Genomic DNA, 15245 nt, shown 5'->3' on the forward strand with positions numbered 1-15245 from the left:
ATTTAAATAGGGTTGTAATAAATTTCCGGTAAAATTTTTCCAACGGAAAAGAATAAATCTTGCACTAAGATAAATCTCTTTCTTTTGAGCGCAGCGTATTTCAGAATTTTTCAGCAATCGTAAACTTAAAAATCTTTTAGGCAAATAAATCTACAAATATCGAGTACGGGATAACACGTTGTTTTACTTAAATAATAATTGATGTTTAAAATATAGTTACGTATTTATTGCGTCAAGGGAGAAGAGAAAATTCGTTTATAAATGTTTAAATTAGAATTAAAATAGCCGACCACTTTTCTGCTTATTTTGAATTTAAATAAAAAACGAAGGAAAATTTTTAAAGTAAACATTTTTCATTTGTTAAATATTTAGTTCTTTATAATAAATATTTTAAACATACTTGTACAAAGCGAACATTTTAAGAATTTTTGTTTTTAAATAACCAATCTTCTTGGTGAATATTTAAATGTATAAAACAGTCAGTCCTTTTTTAGTCTGTCCGTAATTTGTTTGTTATTTCACGTGGATTTTATTAGATTTGAACGCATTCATAAAATATTTTCTCTTGGAAGGTTTAAGTACTTAATTTATTCATATTTAAGTTAATCGTATTAGTAGCGTGGTGGAATAATCTTGCTTACACCTGCTAAGGTTGACTTTTGTCCAGCAGCGTGCCGTTTTACGATTAGTACTTTGTATAATTTTTACGTCATTTTGTTTTTCATGCATTAACAGCCTGTAAATTTTCCACTGCTGGGCTAAAGGCCTCCTCTCCCTTTCAGGAGAAGGTTTGGAGCATATTACACCACGCTGCTCCAATGCGGGTTGGCGGAATACACATGTGGCAGAATTTCGTTGAAATTAGTCACATGCAGGTTTTCTCACGATATTTTCCTTCACCGCCGAGCACGAGATGAATTATAAACACAAATTAAGCACATGAAAATTCAGTGGTGCCTGCCTGGGTTTGAACCCGAAATCATCGGTTAAGATGTACGCGTTCTAACCACTGGGCCATCTCGTGCGTGTCATTGTTTTTCATGATTAAATATAATTTTAAATACTTCTACGATCGCTAAGAATATGCTACGTCATCATGTCGAATCCTCAACTCGAATCCTGTAATTAAATATGATTGATTTCGATGATAATACATAAATATACTCACTTCTTTTTTCATCATCCGTCAATATTCATCATACTAGTGGCAGTAAACACTAAAGGATGAACAAGATAGTTTTTAGAATATTAAAAATAGGTTTCCGCTTGCGGCTTTGCCCCCCTTGTTACCGTGCATCAAAAGTAAAATTCTGTATATATCTTACAGCTGAGGTGTCCTTTCCTTAAGAATTGCTAGTTAGTTGGCAGAATATCATCCGACACAGGCAGGTTTCCTCGCTATGATCACCAGTAAGAGATGAATTATTAACACAATTTAACAAATTAAATTTTAATGCTTGTCTAGATTGGAACTGATACTAAACGGACAGACAATGTTAGCTTTAAATTGAATTTAATCCTATTCGAATAAAGCATATGACAGTTACTCGCCCATAATACACTTTAGGTTTCGAAATGTTAAAAAAATATATAAAATAATAACTATGACGCGTATAAAGCAAAGATTTATATTTCAAAATGTTTCCTTAAATCATTATAGTCAAACCTACTTGGCCTAATTAAGTTCGTAAAATGTAATCTAGCACCAAAAGTAGTCTTTAAAATGGAATCCATTTTTCCTTTGAATTCAACGTCTTCATGACAACGCTTTTATGCCTCATGCATTTCATTTACTAAAATGGGTCTTTTTGCAAGCCGAGAAAATGCGTTCCATAAAAGGTTTTTTTTTGTGCACTTGAGTGGCAAGCTTTGAAACATTTATACAGATATAAGATGTATACGTGACTTTGTTTGTTTTAAAAATTGACGCGGAATGTTCTGCTTTATGAATTTAGAGAGTACTTAGTATACATTTTTGTCTATTGATATAACCATGTTGATTTTGTCATTTTAATATAGATTTTTATGTCAAGATGATTGAAATAATTAATCAAAATTCTCCGCAAAAAAGTCATATGAAATATAGAATATAATATTGGTTTATTAAAAGGATGCAAGCGCCAAACTATAGTATCACAGTTAGTCAGTTTTCGACATTTTACAAATGAGATACGGAATGAGATTTTATGAAAAAGCTCTCTTAAAATATCTTTATTCTATATCAGAAATCTCATTATAGAAAGACTTTCGTATAATATAATATTTATTTTCATAACATTTTGTGTTCCGTCATAACAATTTCGAATTTGCATATTTTCATATCTTGCCAATTTAAAACTGAATGTTTTATTAAAAAATATATATTAATCATTCTTACAAGAATATTATAAATGCTGGAAGATCCTACGCTTGGAGATAAACGCTTCAGAACTATTTGAGTTAAATAAATAAAATATCACGAATATAACTCAAAACTCATCAATGATTATTATTAATGATTGTCAATTCTTCCACAGAGGAAAAACAAAAAGAACCTGCAGAGGAGTGCAACGACTCAGAAGCAGAGGCTGCGACGAAGATCCAGGCGGCGTTCCGGGGTCACCAGACGAGAAAGTCTATAAGTATGAAGGCGAACAAACCGAACCAGGAACCAGAGCCAGAGCCGACGAAGTCAGAGCTTGAGGCCGAATTCCGAGCTGATGATAAAGGTTGGTCTTAATTTATAAATGTAAAAATCATCGTAAGAAATAGTGTCCAACGGTTGGTCACTAAGTACACGCATATTAGTAACATCGTGTGACGTATGACGAGCGTCAAGCGTAGCTGTCACGCACACCAAGATAAAAAATTTGGGATGTTTGTTTTAGTTCTTTTGTAGTGCGACACTCTATCGAGATATAAAAAAATCTAAGTTAAAAAGTTATGTAGTTGAAAATCGTCTTAGTAATATTACTTATCTCTGTTTAATAACGACCAAGTTTGAGATGAAACATAATATCACTTATAATATTTAATAAGTTTATGTTGTTAGAAAATTCAATGATATTCGTCAGACGAATCTATCTTCTATCATTTATTTTCATATTTATTTTAAATCATTCATAAATTACATTCTAAATACGAAAGTTACGGCCGGCCAGAAGAGTAAAATAAAATATACCCAACTAACTATAATTAACAGAGATTACGATAATTAATTCTAAAATATATGTGACAATTGGTCGATGTGAGAACCAAATGTGATGACATCACACGGTAGCGCGATGAGTGTCAAGCGAGTCATGCTGCGTCTGCTCTTGATGGAAATCCGCGACGGCCGGACCGCTTTGTGCCTAGCGCAACCCATACCATTGCGGGTTCAGGTGAAGATTTTACGTCGTGCTTAAATTTTAAATGACATATGTAACACACTCATACATGAAGGCGATATGTAATAAATATATTAATGTAATGAATGAAAAAATAACATACAAAAAAGGCTAATTGGAAAAAAAAACATCTTTAGATATATCAATGGGCTTCTGTAACCGAACTTTGATGTCGTCTTCGCTACAGATCGATGATACTACGAGATAAGCCAAATATGACTAATTCGCGGCCCCCGTGGATCTCTCCTCAGGGAGGCTATTTAGGAACCTATTCTAAGAACAACTATTAATTAAACCATACTATATTGAAGATACTATTTCGTACTTATATATCTTTACATAGTATAAAACAAAGTCGCTTTTTCTGTCCCTATGTCCCTTTGTATGCTTAAATCTTTAAAACAACGGATTTTGATGCGGTTTTTTTAAATAGATAGAGTGATTCGAGAGGAAGGTTTTTGTATATAATACATAGACAATATAGTTAAGTAACACTGATAATTTTAAAAGTTTCTAATGTGATGTCGTAAATTTATACATTTTTTTCGCTTACATTGTGAACGCTGGCTGAACCCTACGAGATAGATCAAAATAATGTACTTCAGTATTGTACACCTTAAAACGGTCTTCAAAAAAGTCCGCGATGGTATATGTCTATCTCTTAGGGATTACCCACATTGCACCCGTGCGAAGCCGGGGCGGGTCGCTGGTATATTATATTTGGTCACATTGCTTGGATATTTTGTTTAGAATTTTCACATATCATTAATCAAATAGGTAAAAAATATTAGGTAACAGGGCTCAAAAAAGCAGGAATGCCAACGACAAGAGCCCTTGTTATTGTATCATTAAGATAACCGGGGCGGAACAGCCTACCTGAATTCCTTAGACAAGAAATACCGCGTAAGCCGTTGTTCCCAAGAATATAACAAATCGATAAGTACTTTTTTTATTAAGAAAGCATTGTTTTTTATATTTATTTATTAGTTTTCTTTAATTATAAATTTCAATAAACAATCATTTTTAAGATTTCTGTACAGTAAGAAAACCTTCGTCAGTTTTCAAATTCATTCCTTTATCAAGTCGTCAAAACTTTTGAAACTAAAGCACTAAACAGACTGCATACAAATTAAACTAACATAGTATGACAACTTGGTTCAAAATAGCGTAACATCTTTGTACTACGTCTAGTGTCACATCAATATAAAAACTTTTTTAAGGCCTAATTAGTCATTACAAGATTTAAATTAGATATGATATCTTCTACTGAATTGTCAGTCTGTCAGTGTCGTATATTTTTAATATTATTCAGCCGTTATTTTAAGTGACGGTTAATGTAATGACGTGACGTCTGATGAGTGGTTCCATCGGCACCGTGAAGTGGTGGTGATTCCTTGGCCTGCAAAATCGGCGCATATAAACCCATACATCTGCTTGTTGCATCACGAACCCAGTTTAATTCTTAAATAAAGAATGATTACACGAATAAATATTACGTCTTCAAATATTTTGAATTTTATTTTTGAATTTATTCGAACTGATCCTTTATACATTTAAATGTAAATACATTTACATAAAGATATCCAAAGTAAACTTTACTTAATAAATAAACGTTTCTTATAATTTTACTTGTAGAAATGCTTGTTTTGCGCCAGCGAAGATACGCAATGCGGTAAAGGCCTGAATATTTTATCAATTTTCTTTGAACTAGTGTCAGGCTGTCTGGGACCGTGTAACTGCAGGCATATAAGTTTTGAATAATATAATTTAAACCAAAATAAAAATTATTTTTTTAAACATTGTAAAATTAATTGTAACTGAGCCGCGTGTCTACGGTGAATAACTTTTGGAAAATATTTCTATAATAGTTATTACTTTCGATCTAGATCACGAATTCTGTTGAAGTTTATTATTGTAATTACCGATTATCTAAGTCATTAATTAATACTATTTTCGTACTGCAGAAGAGGGCTATTCGTGAAATTTAAAACCTGGGCCCAAAAGATTCGTTAAGAGGTAAATTTAAAGAAATTAAAATAATGACTGTCGCTTCTCAATTTGTTTTTGATAATGTTACGTATGTACGCAAAAACTTAAATGATTTTCCAAAATTGTGACGTACATTCTATTAACACTAGGAACAAGAATAAACTTGTTACTAAGTACCCGATTACACAGGGTTAGTAACTCTTTTTTGGGGCAATGTATACGTTTTTACAACAGGATCCCAGAAAACGTTCAAAATTATTCAATTATAAAATTCAAAAGAATCGTTAAAGAGCGTTTGTGCGCTAAAGGATATTACAACACTAATGACTTTTGTAGTTGACTGCACACCTTGGGAATAAAATGATCGCCTCCAGGCTGTCTCAAATAACTAAAATATAATTATCATTGTACATGCAAAATGGTTAAAAAAAATAAATATATATATCCCGCTGAGTTTCTTTCGCCGGTTCTTCTCAGGTCCGAGGTACTAAATTCCGAACCGGTGGTAGATTTTTGACAATCAATAAGCAAGTGTAAACACTTCTATATTGAATAAAGATTTTTGACTTTGACTTTGACAACATATAAATATACTTTACTACGGGTAAATGCTTAATTCTGAAGAGATACTAAATTTCTAAACATTTTACTTGGTAGGGTTTTGTGCAAGCCCGTCTGGGTAGGTACCACTTATTCATCATATATTCTACTGCCAAGCAGCAATACTCAGTATTGTTGTGTACCGGCTTAAAAGTGAGTGAGCCAGTGTAATTACAAGGGACATAACATCTTAGCTCCCAAGGCTGGTGGCGCATGGGCGATGTAAGAAATGGTTAATATTTCTAACAGCGCTTATGTCTATGGGGTGGTGACCACTTACCATCAAGTAGCCCATTTGCTCGTCCGCCTATAATTTTAAATAATAATTTTAAATAATTCCTTGTAAAATAAAAAGTTAATAGGTGTAGAACCATGGTAGTTAGTAGAGATGAAGATTTTTTTTTTATAACTTTTTCACATAACCGGTTTACAGTGACGTATGATTAATTCCATTTCAAGCGTGTTGTGTTCCGAAACAATTTAAATGGAAGAGACAGGAAATGAACCCGAATTTAAACGTAAATGAAAGACCTGTCTTAATTTGCATTTTCATATATATTTTTTTCAGGTTTCAACCATTTGTTTTTTTTTAATCTTTGAATAAAAATATATAAAAGTATAATACATTATATCTGAATTGGAACGATCGTATTTTACATTAAGATGAGGAAATTACTTGAGTTGAGTTGTAAATTAATTTTGTGTTTTATGAGTGGTATTTTATATAAAATTATAATTAAACAGAATTCTAAGACAGCATAAAAATTTCATAGATTTAAAAGATAACATCAATAAAAGGGTAACATCAACTAAGTCACTGATAATTGTTAACTAAAAGATTTTATATGTATGTATTAAAAAAATATATCTGATATGGTGTCGAACCTTTAAATATTTTTTTTACTCTGTGGCAATTATGACTTTGCGAATAGGCACATTATAATACGGTTATAACCTGCAAAAGTATTAATTATATGCTTAATCATGCTTATTGCTTTTCGGTTTCAATTAATAATATTCTTAGTCTATATAATTATTGTAATCACGAAATCAAAACAAACCAAAATAATTACATTTACATTTTTTTTATTTAAAAAGTATGTTTATATTAGAAGTAACCAATTTTAAGGAATTACTTATATACCTATTTACCCCTCCAATTAAGCTAGGAGTAGGGACGATAACAAGAGGTCAGGATCGAACCTGCGACTTTTTACATCGCAAGGCGGCCTGTAAATCATTGCGCTGTTGACGCTTTAAAAGCTCTTCTTATTTTTGATATTACAGATCTCTCTTGATATGCGCCCAACTTACATTAGTATGAGTGACGCTCGTACCTACACTAAGTCTTAGTGTGTGTGACGACTAACATAACAGTAGAGTCAGCAAAAAAATACAAATTAGATAATATTTGTTACAATTAAACAATAGTGGATCATGGAGAGGCCTTTTTTTTTCGCTGGAAAAACGCGTTACGCGTTTCCCCCACGTGGAAGTGGGGGGGTATGTGGGACTCGCCGGTGCCCAAGATGTTAGCGGCACACCGGAATACCCACTAAAAAACCAGCGGTACCCTCTCCGTCTCATCGGTAGGCGCCACGGGATCGCTTTCGCATACTACCGTGACGCCCTGATGGTCAGCCCACCTATGCGGGCCTCCAATTCCTAGGGGGGATTCCCGGGTTACTGAGAACCGTTCTCGTCCCTGTGGCGCCTATTGAGGCGGGGGGAGAAGGTGCGCGTAGCGTTGTTTCCTCCTCCCCGGTCTTCTTCGGCGGATCGGGTCTGCAGCAGCGTCCACCTCCCGCTCCCGTTCCGCTGCCTCATTCTGCGACATAACGTTTTCGCAGAAGGAGCGCATTTCTGACCAGCACGCCTCGCTACCAAGCATTGCATTGATGACGCTCGGCAGCGAGAGGTCTGCGCCCAAAGACGCCACCAGGGAATGCCTCTGGGGCCCCCACGCAGCACACTCAGTCAGGGTGTGGTACGCCGTGTCCACTGACGCACCACACTGATGGCAGGAGGGTGACACCTCCCGCCGCGCTATCCCATCATGGAGAGGCCTGTCTTTATGAGTGAATATATCTATACGTTTTGCCAAATGGTTTAACGTTTAATAAGTACAGCATTCTCTGATTGAAAAAGGTTTTGACTAGATTATATCTCAATGATATCATCGAGTTTTTCATCAGCTCAGTCAAGAAGATCACAGTTCAGTTGAAACTTTGCATTGTATATTGCTATAACAAAAACTAATGACCTACCGTTTGTTATAGAGCATTTGAATAACTATCGATAAATTTAACAAGTTTATAAATTATGGACCGACGGGAGCGAGGCCGCCGAGCTGTGGAATCGCTTCAATATTAATAACGTAGATACAAAGATAAATTGTGCTGGACGTTACGCAATTGAACCCTAAGGTCTTAAACAAATGTTTTTATTTGTAGGATAAATAGAGGTTAGGTTTTTAACCATAAAATTTAGCAACGAGATGTAACTTACGTGAATAATTCCGTGCATATCTAACTAGTTACACTAATGGCTGAAATTAATAAACCTACGATTCGAAGTACAAATCGGTCTAAGATATAATCCACAATAACGTTAGCAGCCTGTAAATTTCCCACTGCTGGGCTAAGGCCTCCTCTCCCTTTGAGGAAAAGCTTTGGAGCATATCCACCACGCTGCTCAAATGTATGTTAGTGGAATAAACATGTGTTAGAATTTCGATGAAATTAGACACATGCAGGTTTCCTTTATCGCCGAGAACGAGATGAATTATAAACACAAATTAAGCACATAAAAATTCAGTGGTGCTTGCCTGGGTTTGAACCCGAAATCATCGGTCAAGATGCACGCGTTCTAGCCACTGGGTCATCGCGGCTTTTGAATATTTGGTATGGTAGAAACCATCATAACTACTCTTTGAATGCAGCTTTCACCGGCGGTATTTTCGAACCGATACAACTTGGCAACGTTCAACAAATAAGCCTTATTATTTTTTGAAGATCGGCAGCGCACCTGCGATTACCTCGGTTTTGCTAAGGTCCATGGGCGGTTCTTTGCACCCATGCCATAAAAAATGTACCAATTGATAGATCGATCTGGGACCGGCGTCTTATTAACAAATTCATTTGAACAGTCACAGTTTTACTGTCTTACAAAAATGTTTACTTTTACTTTTACTTTACGTTTACTTTTGCATCGCTTTGACGTCACGTGTTCCTCCTGGTAACGATAAAAATATTTCATTAATATATTGTTTTTATTAAAAACTAAAATTCAATCGACTTCCAAGTTTTGTTAGAAGAAATAAGCTTGTTCAATCGTTGATTGATCATTAGTTCATTTTTTGCATGCCGAAATTAAATTTCCAATAAGTCTAAGTCTTTATTAGTTGAGAATCGAGCGAAGCCTTGAGACAGTTTTGACTGTACTCTTCACACATAACGGCTTTTCAAAGTCTTCTATAAAATCTACACCAGAAATCAATATATCTAAACTGTAACGCTAAAATCGTTGTACAATGACGTGCCTGTAATTCTTTAATACAATATTATAGATCTATTTACTGACGTAGCCGAGCTCTTTTACATTAAATTAGTATTGGCGTGCGTATGACTGAGTGACGCTCATGTTTATAAGATGTCTTAGTGTGCGTGAGACGACTAAGTGTAAGGACAGCAAAAAAATACAAATTAAATATTATATTTGTTAAGTTTATTTTATTAAAACGGTTATATTTTGTGAATATTTGGTCTATTGTACTGACTTAATAATAATAATTGTTTCTCGAATACAACTTGTTGGTATTTAATATTGCATCTCTATATTACTGTTTGCATCAAAAATTTTGTGGGAACATTGTTAATATAATCGGGGTAATTTCTATAGGGTTCAATTTTGTACATTCAAGTTGGTATTTATTTCATCATCATCATCGGCTCATAATCGTCCACTGCTGGACATAGGCCTCTCCAAATACACGCCACTGTGGTCTTTCTTCGGCAATTATTATTATTATTATTTAGTACTTTTAAATTATGATAATTCTAAGGAAACCTACTCTAAGTTAAGAATGTAAATTCTGACGACATAAAAAATCATTTTTCCATGAAAAAGATTAAAATGCGCATTTAAGATAATAGTGTGTATCGGCCTTATTTTACTTTTGCGCTGGTTTTTCTTTCGCAGTGTCGTTTATTTATTAACAGCGCTTCAGCAAGCCGAGCCTTTTAAATATTTACGCTGGGAAGTAATGCTGCGCTTGGACAGGAAATATTCAGAGTGAAATTGGATTATCTTGATTTATTTTATTTAAATCATTTTAATATGCATACCTACTTTCTTGTACAGATTTTTAAAAGCTAGAGAACTTTACTGTTAGTCTTTTGGGTTTAAAATTCGAACGTCACTGAAGAACTAGAGTGATGTCAGAATGTATGTTATCCAAAAAGGTCCAAAACTTCAAGATTTTCATCCTAAAATTTTCCTAGGCTGTCTGTACAAAGGCTTATATCACAATACCTTTAGCGAATAACTGTGTTGTGTATAATAACTGATCATCATATAAATGTATTCTACACTCATCTACCACCATAAAACAATACTTAGTATTGTGCCAATGTGGAATGCGGTGGTGACCACTATTCATCACGTGTCACAGCGAGCCCAGTAGCGAAAAAAAAAATGCCTACAAAACATAGATTGTCCTTTTATTTGTTCCGAATTTGAAAAAGCCTTTCAAAAAATGTCTTTCAATATTGTTGTATTGATTCGTGACTACGAATAAAAATACAAATCCTGAGCCGCCGTTCAAAGCCCAGGTTGAGCCGATAAAGCGATTCCGGTTCATATTGGATTTGCCAGTCTATGGAATTATGGAAATAATGGTATAGAAACTGCACTAATGTAGACCCGTACACTTGTGAACTATATCTAATGTACAATATGTCTACTAATAGCTCGTCGAGAATGGCCGCGGTAAATGGGTCAGGAGGACATCATCATCCAATCAATCAAGTCAATACTTGTAGGGTAAAAAATCTACGTTCGTAACGCGAATAACAAGAAACGAATCGAGTTTATAAGTTTTCATAGATTGAAATAGGGATGGGCCGATGAGAATTTACATCGATTGACGGTGTATTTAATTTTCTTATGGATGTGAATAAAATTCGAGATTATATATGCTAAATAAATTTTATTGTTAGTAAGATTAGAGATTGACTAATCATCTGTTTTGTGTTGTTAAGTGCAGGCCGTCTATAGCGTCCGTGTGCTCTATTTTTTAAGTGAGCTTGTTTTTTTATTGTATTGTTTCCATCTGGATATCTTAGGTCTGAGATCATATTGTATTGTACGAATTAGTATATTTAAAAACATATTTTTAGTAATTTAATAAAATGATATTAACGATGTCGCTGATATTGCTATCGATGTTTTATTAATATTATAAACGGAACATCACTAGTAGGTATTTTAAATAAAAAAACACTAATCCAAACGGGATTTAATTTTAATCGAAAGTTTAAAGCTGGCTTCCATTAAGTATTTTAGAGTTACTTTAATTTCATTTATGCATACATTTAAATTTAACTTGTAAAATTAATTGTTATAACACATTCGACAATTTGTAGTTATTCTGTAGGGAAGACATCACACGGTTTTACTAGCTTATAAATTTTCATTTATAAGCATTAGCAGCCTGTAAATTTCCCACAGCTGGGCTAAAGGCCTCCTCTCCCTTTGAGGAGAAAGTTTGGAGCATATTCCACCACGCTGCTCCAATGCGGGTTGGCGGAATACACATGTGGCAGAATTTCGTTGAAATTAGACACATGCAGGTTTCCTCACGATGTTTTCCTTCACCGCCAAGCACGAGATAAATTATAAACACAAATTCAGCACATGAAAATTCAGTGGTGCCTGCCTGGGTTTGAACCCGAAATCATCGGTTAAGATGCACGCGTTCTAACCACTGGGCATCACGGCTTTTTCGTTCTAACCACTATAAATACTAGCTTATAAATAGCCCAATGATGGACTATGACAGGAGAAGGTTAGGAGCCTATTCCACCATGCTGAATATATTAAGCACATGAGCATTCTTATACAATCATCGGTTAAGATGCAGGTATTCTAACCACTGAGCCATTCAAACAATACATATTGTAGCAAGAGTAAAAAATATCTTAACAGCTAGGCGGTGTCCTACAGCTGGGCATTGACCTCAGATGCAGACTGGTATATTCTAACTTGATATTTTTCTTTTAAATTCGTACTTTACTTGGTGATAGGGCATTGTTCAAGCCCGTCTAGGTAGGTACCACACACTCATCAGATAATCTACCGCCAAACTTCGTTTTGTTGTGTTACGGTTTGAGTCAGTGTAACTACAGGCACAAGGGACATAACAACTTAGTTCCCAAGGTTGAAATGGTTATTATCTCCATACATCTTCACACGTTCATCCCACTGGACCATCACATTTTAGCTACCGCAATGGCAGTTTTAGTTGCGGCAAATGTCAATTTAAATTATAATAAGTTTGAAGCTAAAACTAATGACTTTGTAGATGACAACGCCCGGATTCCAGAAAATTTACAAAAGTGTCTAAAATTAAAAATATAGATTTTCGAATTACTTTTTGGTTGATAACACACTTGATGGGGATGAGGATTGAACAATTGCCTTTACACAGCCGCTGGGTGAAGTTTAACACTAGTCTTTCAGGCTAAAAGGATTGACGCGTAGGCACGCCAACCAGGGAAAGTCCGGGTTGTAACTCGAGGCCCGGGCTTTTGAGTCATTCAAGAAGAACCCACTCTCTAGGTAATTTCAAATACGTATATAAATATATCAAAGTCAAAAATTTCTATTTAATATAAGTATTCAGAATAAGTTAAACTTAATAATTGATAGTCAAAAATCTACCACCGGTTAGGAAACAAACACCACACCTGAAAAGAACCGGCGACAAAAAACAGCGGGTTATTTTTATTAATGTTTTACTATTATCGATTTCATACAATAACGTTAAATAAATTTTCGTTATTCGAAACAGCATACGTACATTATAAAATTTAGTAAAAAATCACGCTGTAAAAAGTCACGTTGAGTTTATTCGCCAGGTAATGTCTTAAATATTTATTTCCAAGCCAGTAGTAGTAGTAGTAGTATTTTTGACAATCAATAAATATGTATTCTATAATAATAAATGAGGAGTTGTTTTTTGTAATGCCCAAGGGTGTGGTCGTGTACCGGCACGTGCTCACTATTATTGTGTTATCAGTTGCATAGTGCGGTATTTTTTTGCATAAAATGGCGGACGATTTAGAATTTTTGATTTCACTAATGGAAGCACGTCTCGTTCTTTAAAGCTCAAGCCAAATTTTGGTATACGTGTTGAGTGGGTTGCCGATACACGACGCCGTGGCACGGCACGGCTCCACGCCATTTGCCGGCGGCGGCGCCTTACCGTTGCACGGCAAACGGCCCCGCACCGTAGACATGGGTCCACGCCCTAACTATACAATATACATAAAACTTATAACGGAAGATGGATTGCCTCTGAGAGAAGGTTTTAGTGCATATATAATTAAATAAACAGACAAGGCATTCAATATCTTGTCTTTGTACTTATATATTTAGTCCAGATTCACACGAGTGCAACTTCTAAATAAAAAAATGAGAATAGATTCATTTTATGACGTTTATATATTAGTTTATAATTACTTATAAGTGTCATAAATGAGAAATTAGTAATTTTTTTTTAAAGAATTATAAGCGTTAATAATTCAGCTTTCTATTATATAGGTGAAAGATTTTTTAAAATCGGTTGAGTAGTTTTTGCGTTTGTCCATTACAAATAAATCAAATCTTTTCTCTTAATAATATAAGTATAGACAAAGATTTTGAAAGACACTTAAAGATAAACGAAAAATTACAACGATATACAAGTTCCGTTTTCATATAAATAAAATTGTTTAAGTTTCTTGCGTTGGAGGTCTGCCAAGTGGGAGGTTTCCGCACGATATATTTTATTTATATCAACATTGATACGAACGCGGATTTAAACTTGACATGTAAAATTTACTTTTTAAATATAAATGTACATACCTATTCAATTTAACAGGGTAACTGTCACGATAAAAGTGATGTTCTCTTTCGAATTTTAATAAGTTTTATTAGTGCATATGTGAGTTGGTACCACATATATAATATCTAGGTACCACAAACCCTCCGACCAAGCGTGCACGAAGTTTATGCTATGTTCAAACTTGACACGCTACTATTTTAGTTTGGGTTCGTGTAATTGTGCCATTATAAGCAGTATAAACTCTTCTAGGGTATTAAATTGAATCAATAGAGCTATCACCTACCAGTAAATAATTTTAGTGTTACAATACTTAAGTTTTAATATAATTTGATGTACAAGTATGGTTGGTGACGCCATCGTAGGTATAAAAAAAATGACACGCTCGGCTCTATTAAGCCTACTCTTAAGAGTATGGTTGATACATTTCCAATTACAAACGCAAAAAAATTACATAAAAATTTATCAGTACTTATTTATTTATTTACTTGCCATAGACAAGGCGTTGTAAGATATGTCAACCATTCCTGACATCGCCAATACACCGCCAACTTTTAGGAACTATGTTATGTCACTGGCTCACCCTTTAAACCAGAATACAACAATGCTAAGTATAGCTGTTTGGAGGCAGAATATATGATGACTAGGTGGTACCCATTCATAAGGGTTTGCTATGCCCTACCACCAAGTAAGCCGTCGCTGTCTTAATAACTGAGTAGCTAGTACATGGTACCTATAACAGTACAATTACTTTAATCAGCTATCGAAATAATAATAATAATTTTACTGAAATAACGTTGCATAGTAACAAAAATGGTGGCCGATAAACATTAATGGAATTCCTACTACTTCATTCTTAAGTACCAGGGTCGCAGAATATTCGAGGATACTTGTTACGTCCTTAACAATGGTGTTCGTTAGAACCTCATACTTTGGGAGACTCTCGATTGCTTTGAAAAGGTATGGGCTATTGACGTTAGATAAGGGCCTAAGATCGTTACATTTTAATATAAATACTTGAACTGGTTATTTAATATTTGGTAGAGTTTTTGTATTCGCTTATTTTTTTATGCTTCTTCAGGAAGTTTTAATATAATGTTATAAAATTATTTGAAAAATAAGCAATTGTTCATAGAGTCACAGGGCTCAGACCTTTTATGTTTTTTTGGAGATTAATTTTGGAG

General features: G+C 34.4%; 1 protein-coding gene across 1 annotated transcript in view; it reads left to right on the forward strand.

The window, feature by feature from the left end:
* LOC125073954 (sperm surface protein Sp17) overlaps positions 1 to 15245 on the forward strand; it is a 184279-nt gene that overhangs the window by 102419 nt on the left and 66615 nt on the right. Inside the window, exon 2 of the mRNA XM_047685078.1 lies at positions 2517 to 2708. Coding sequence (XP_047541034.1) covers positions 2517 to 2708 — 192 coding nt within the window. The remainder of the gene's footprint in view (positions 1 to 2516; positions 2709 to 15245) is intronic.

Source organism: Vanessa atalanta, chromosome 26, assembly GCF_905147765.1.
Source record: "Vanessa atalanta chromosome 26, ilVanAtal1.2, whole genome shotgun sequence".
Taxonomy (NCBI): Eukaryota; Metazoa; Arthropoda; class Insecta; order Lepidoptera; family Nymphalidae; genus Vanessa; species Vanessa atalanta.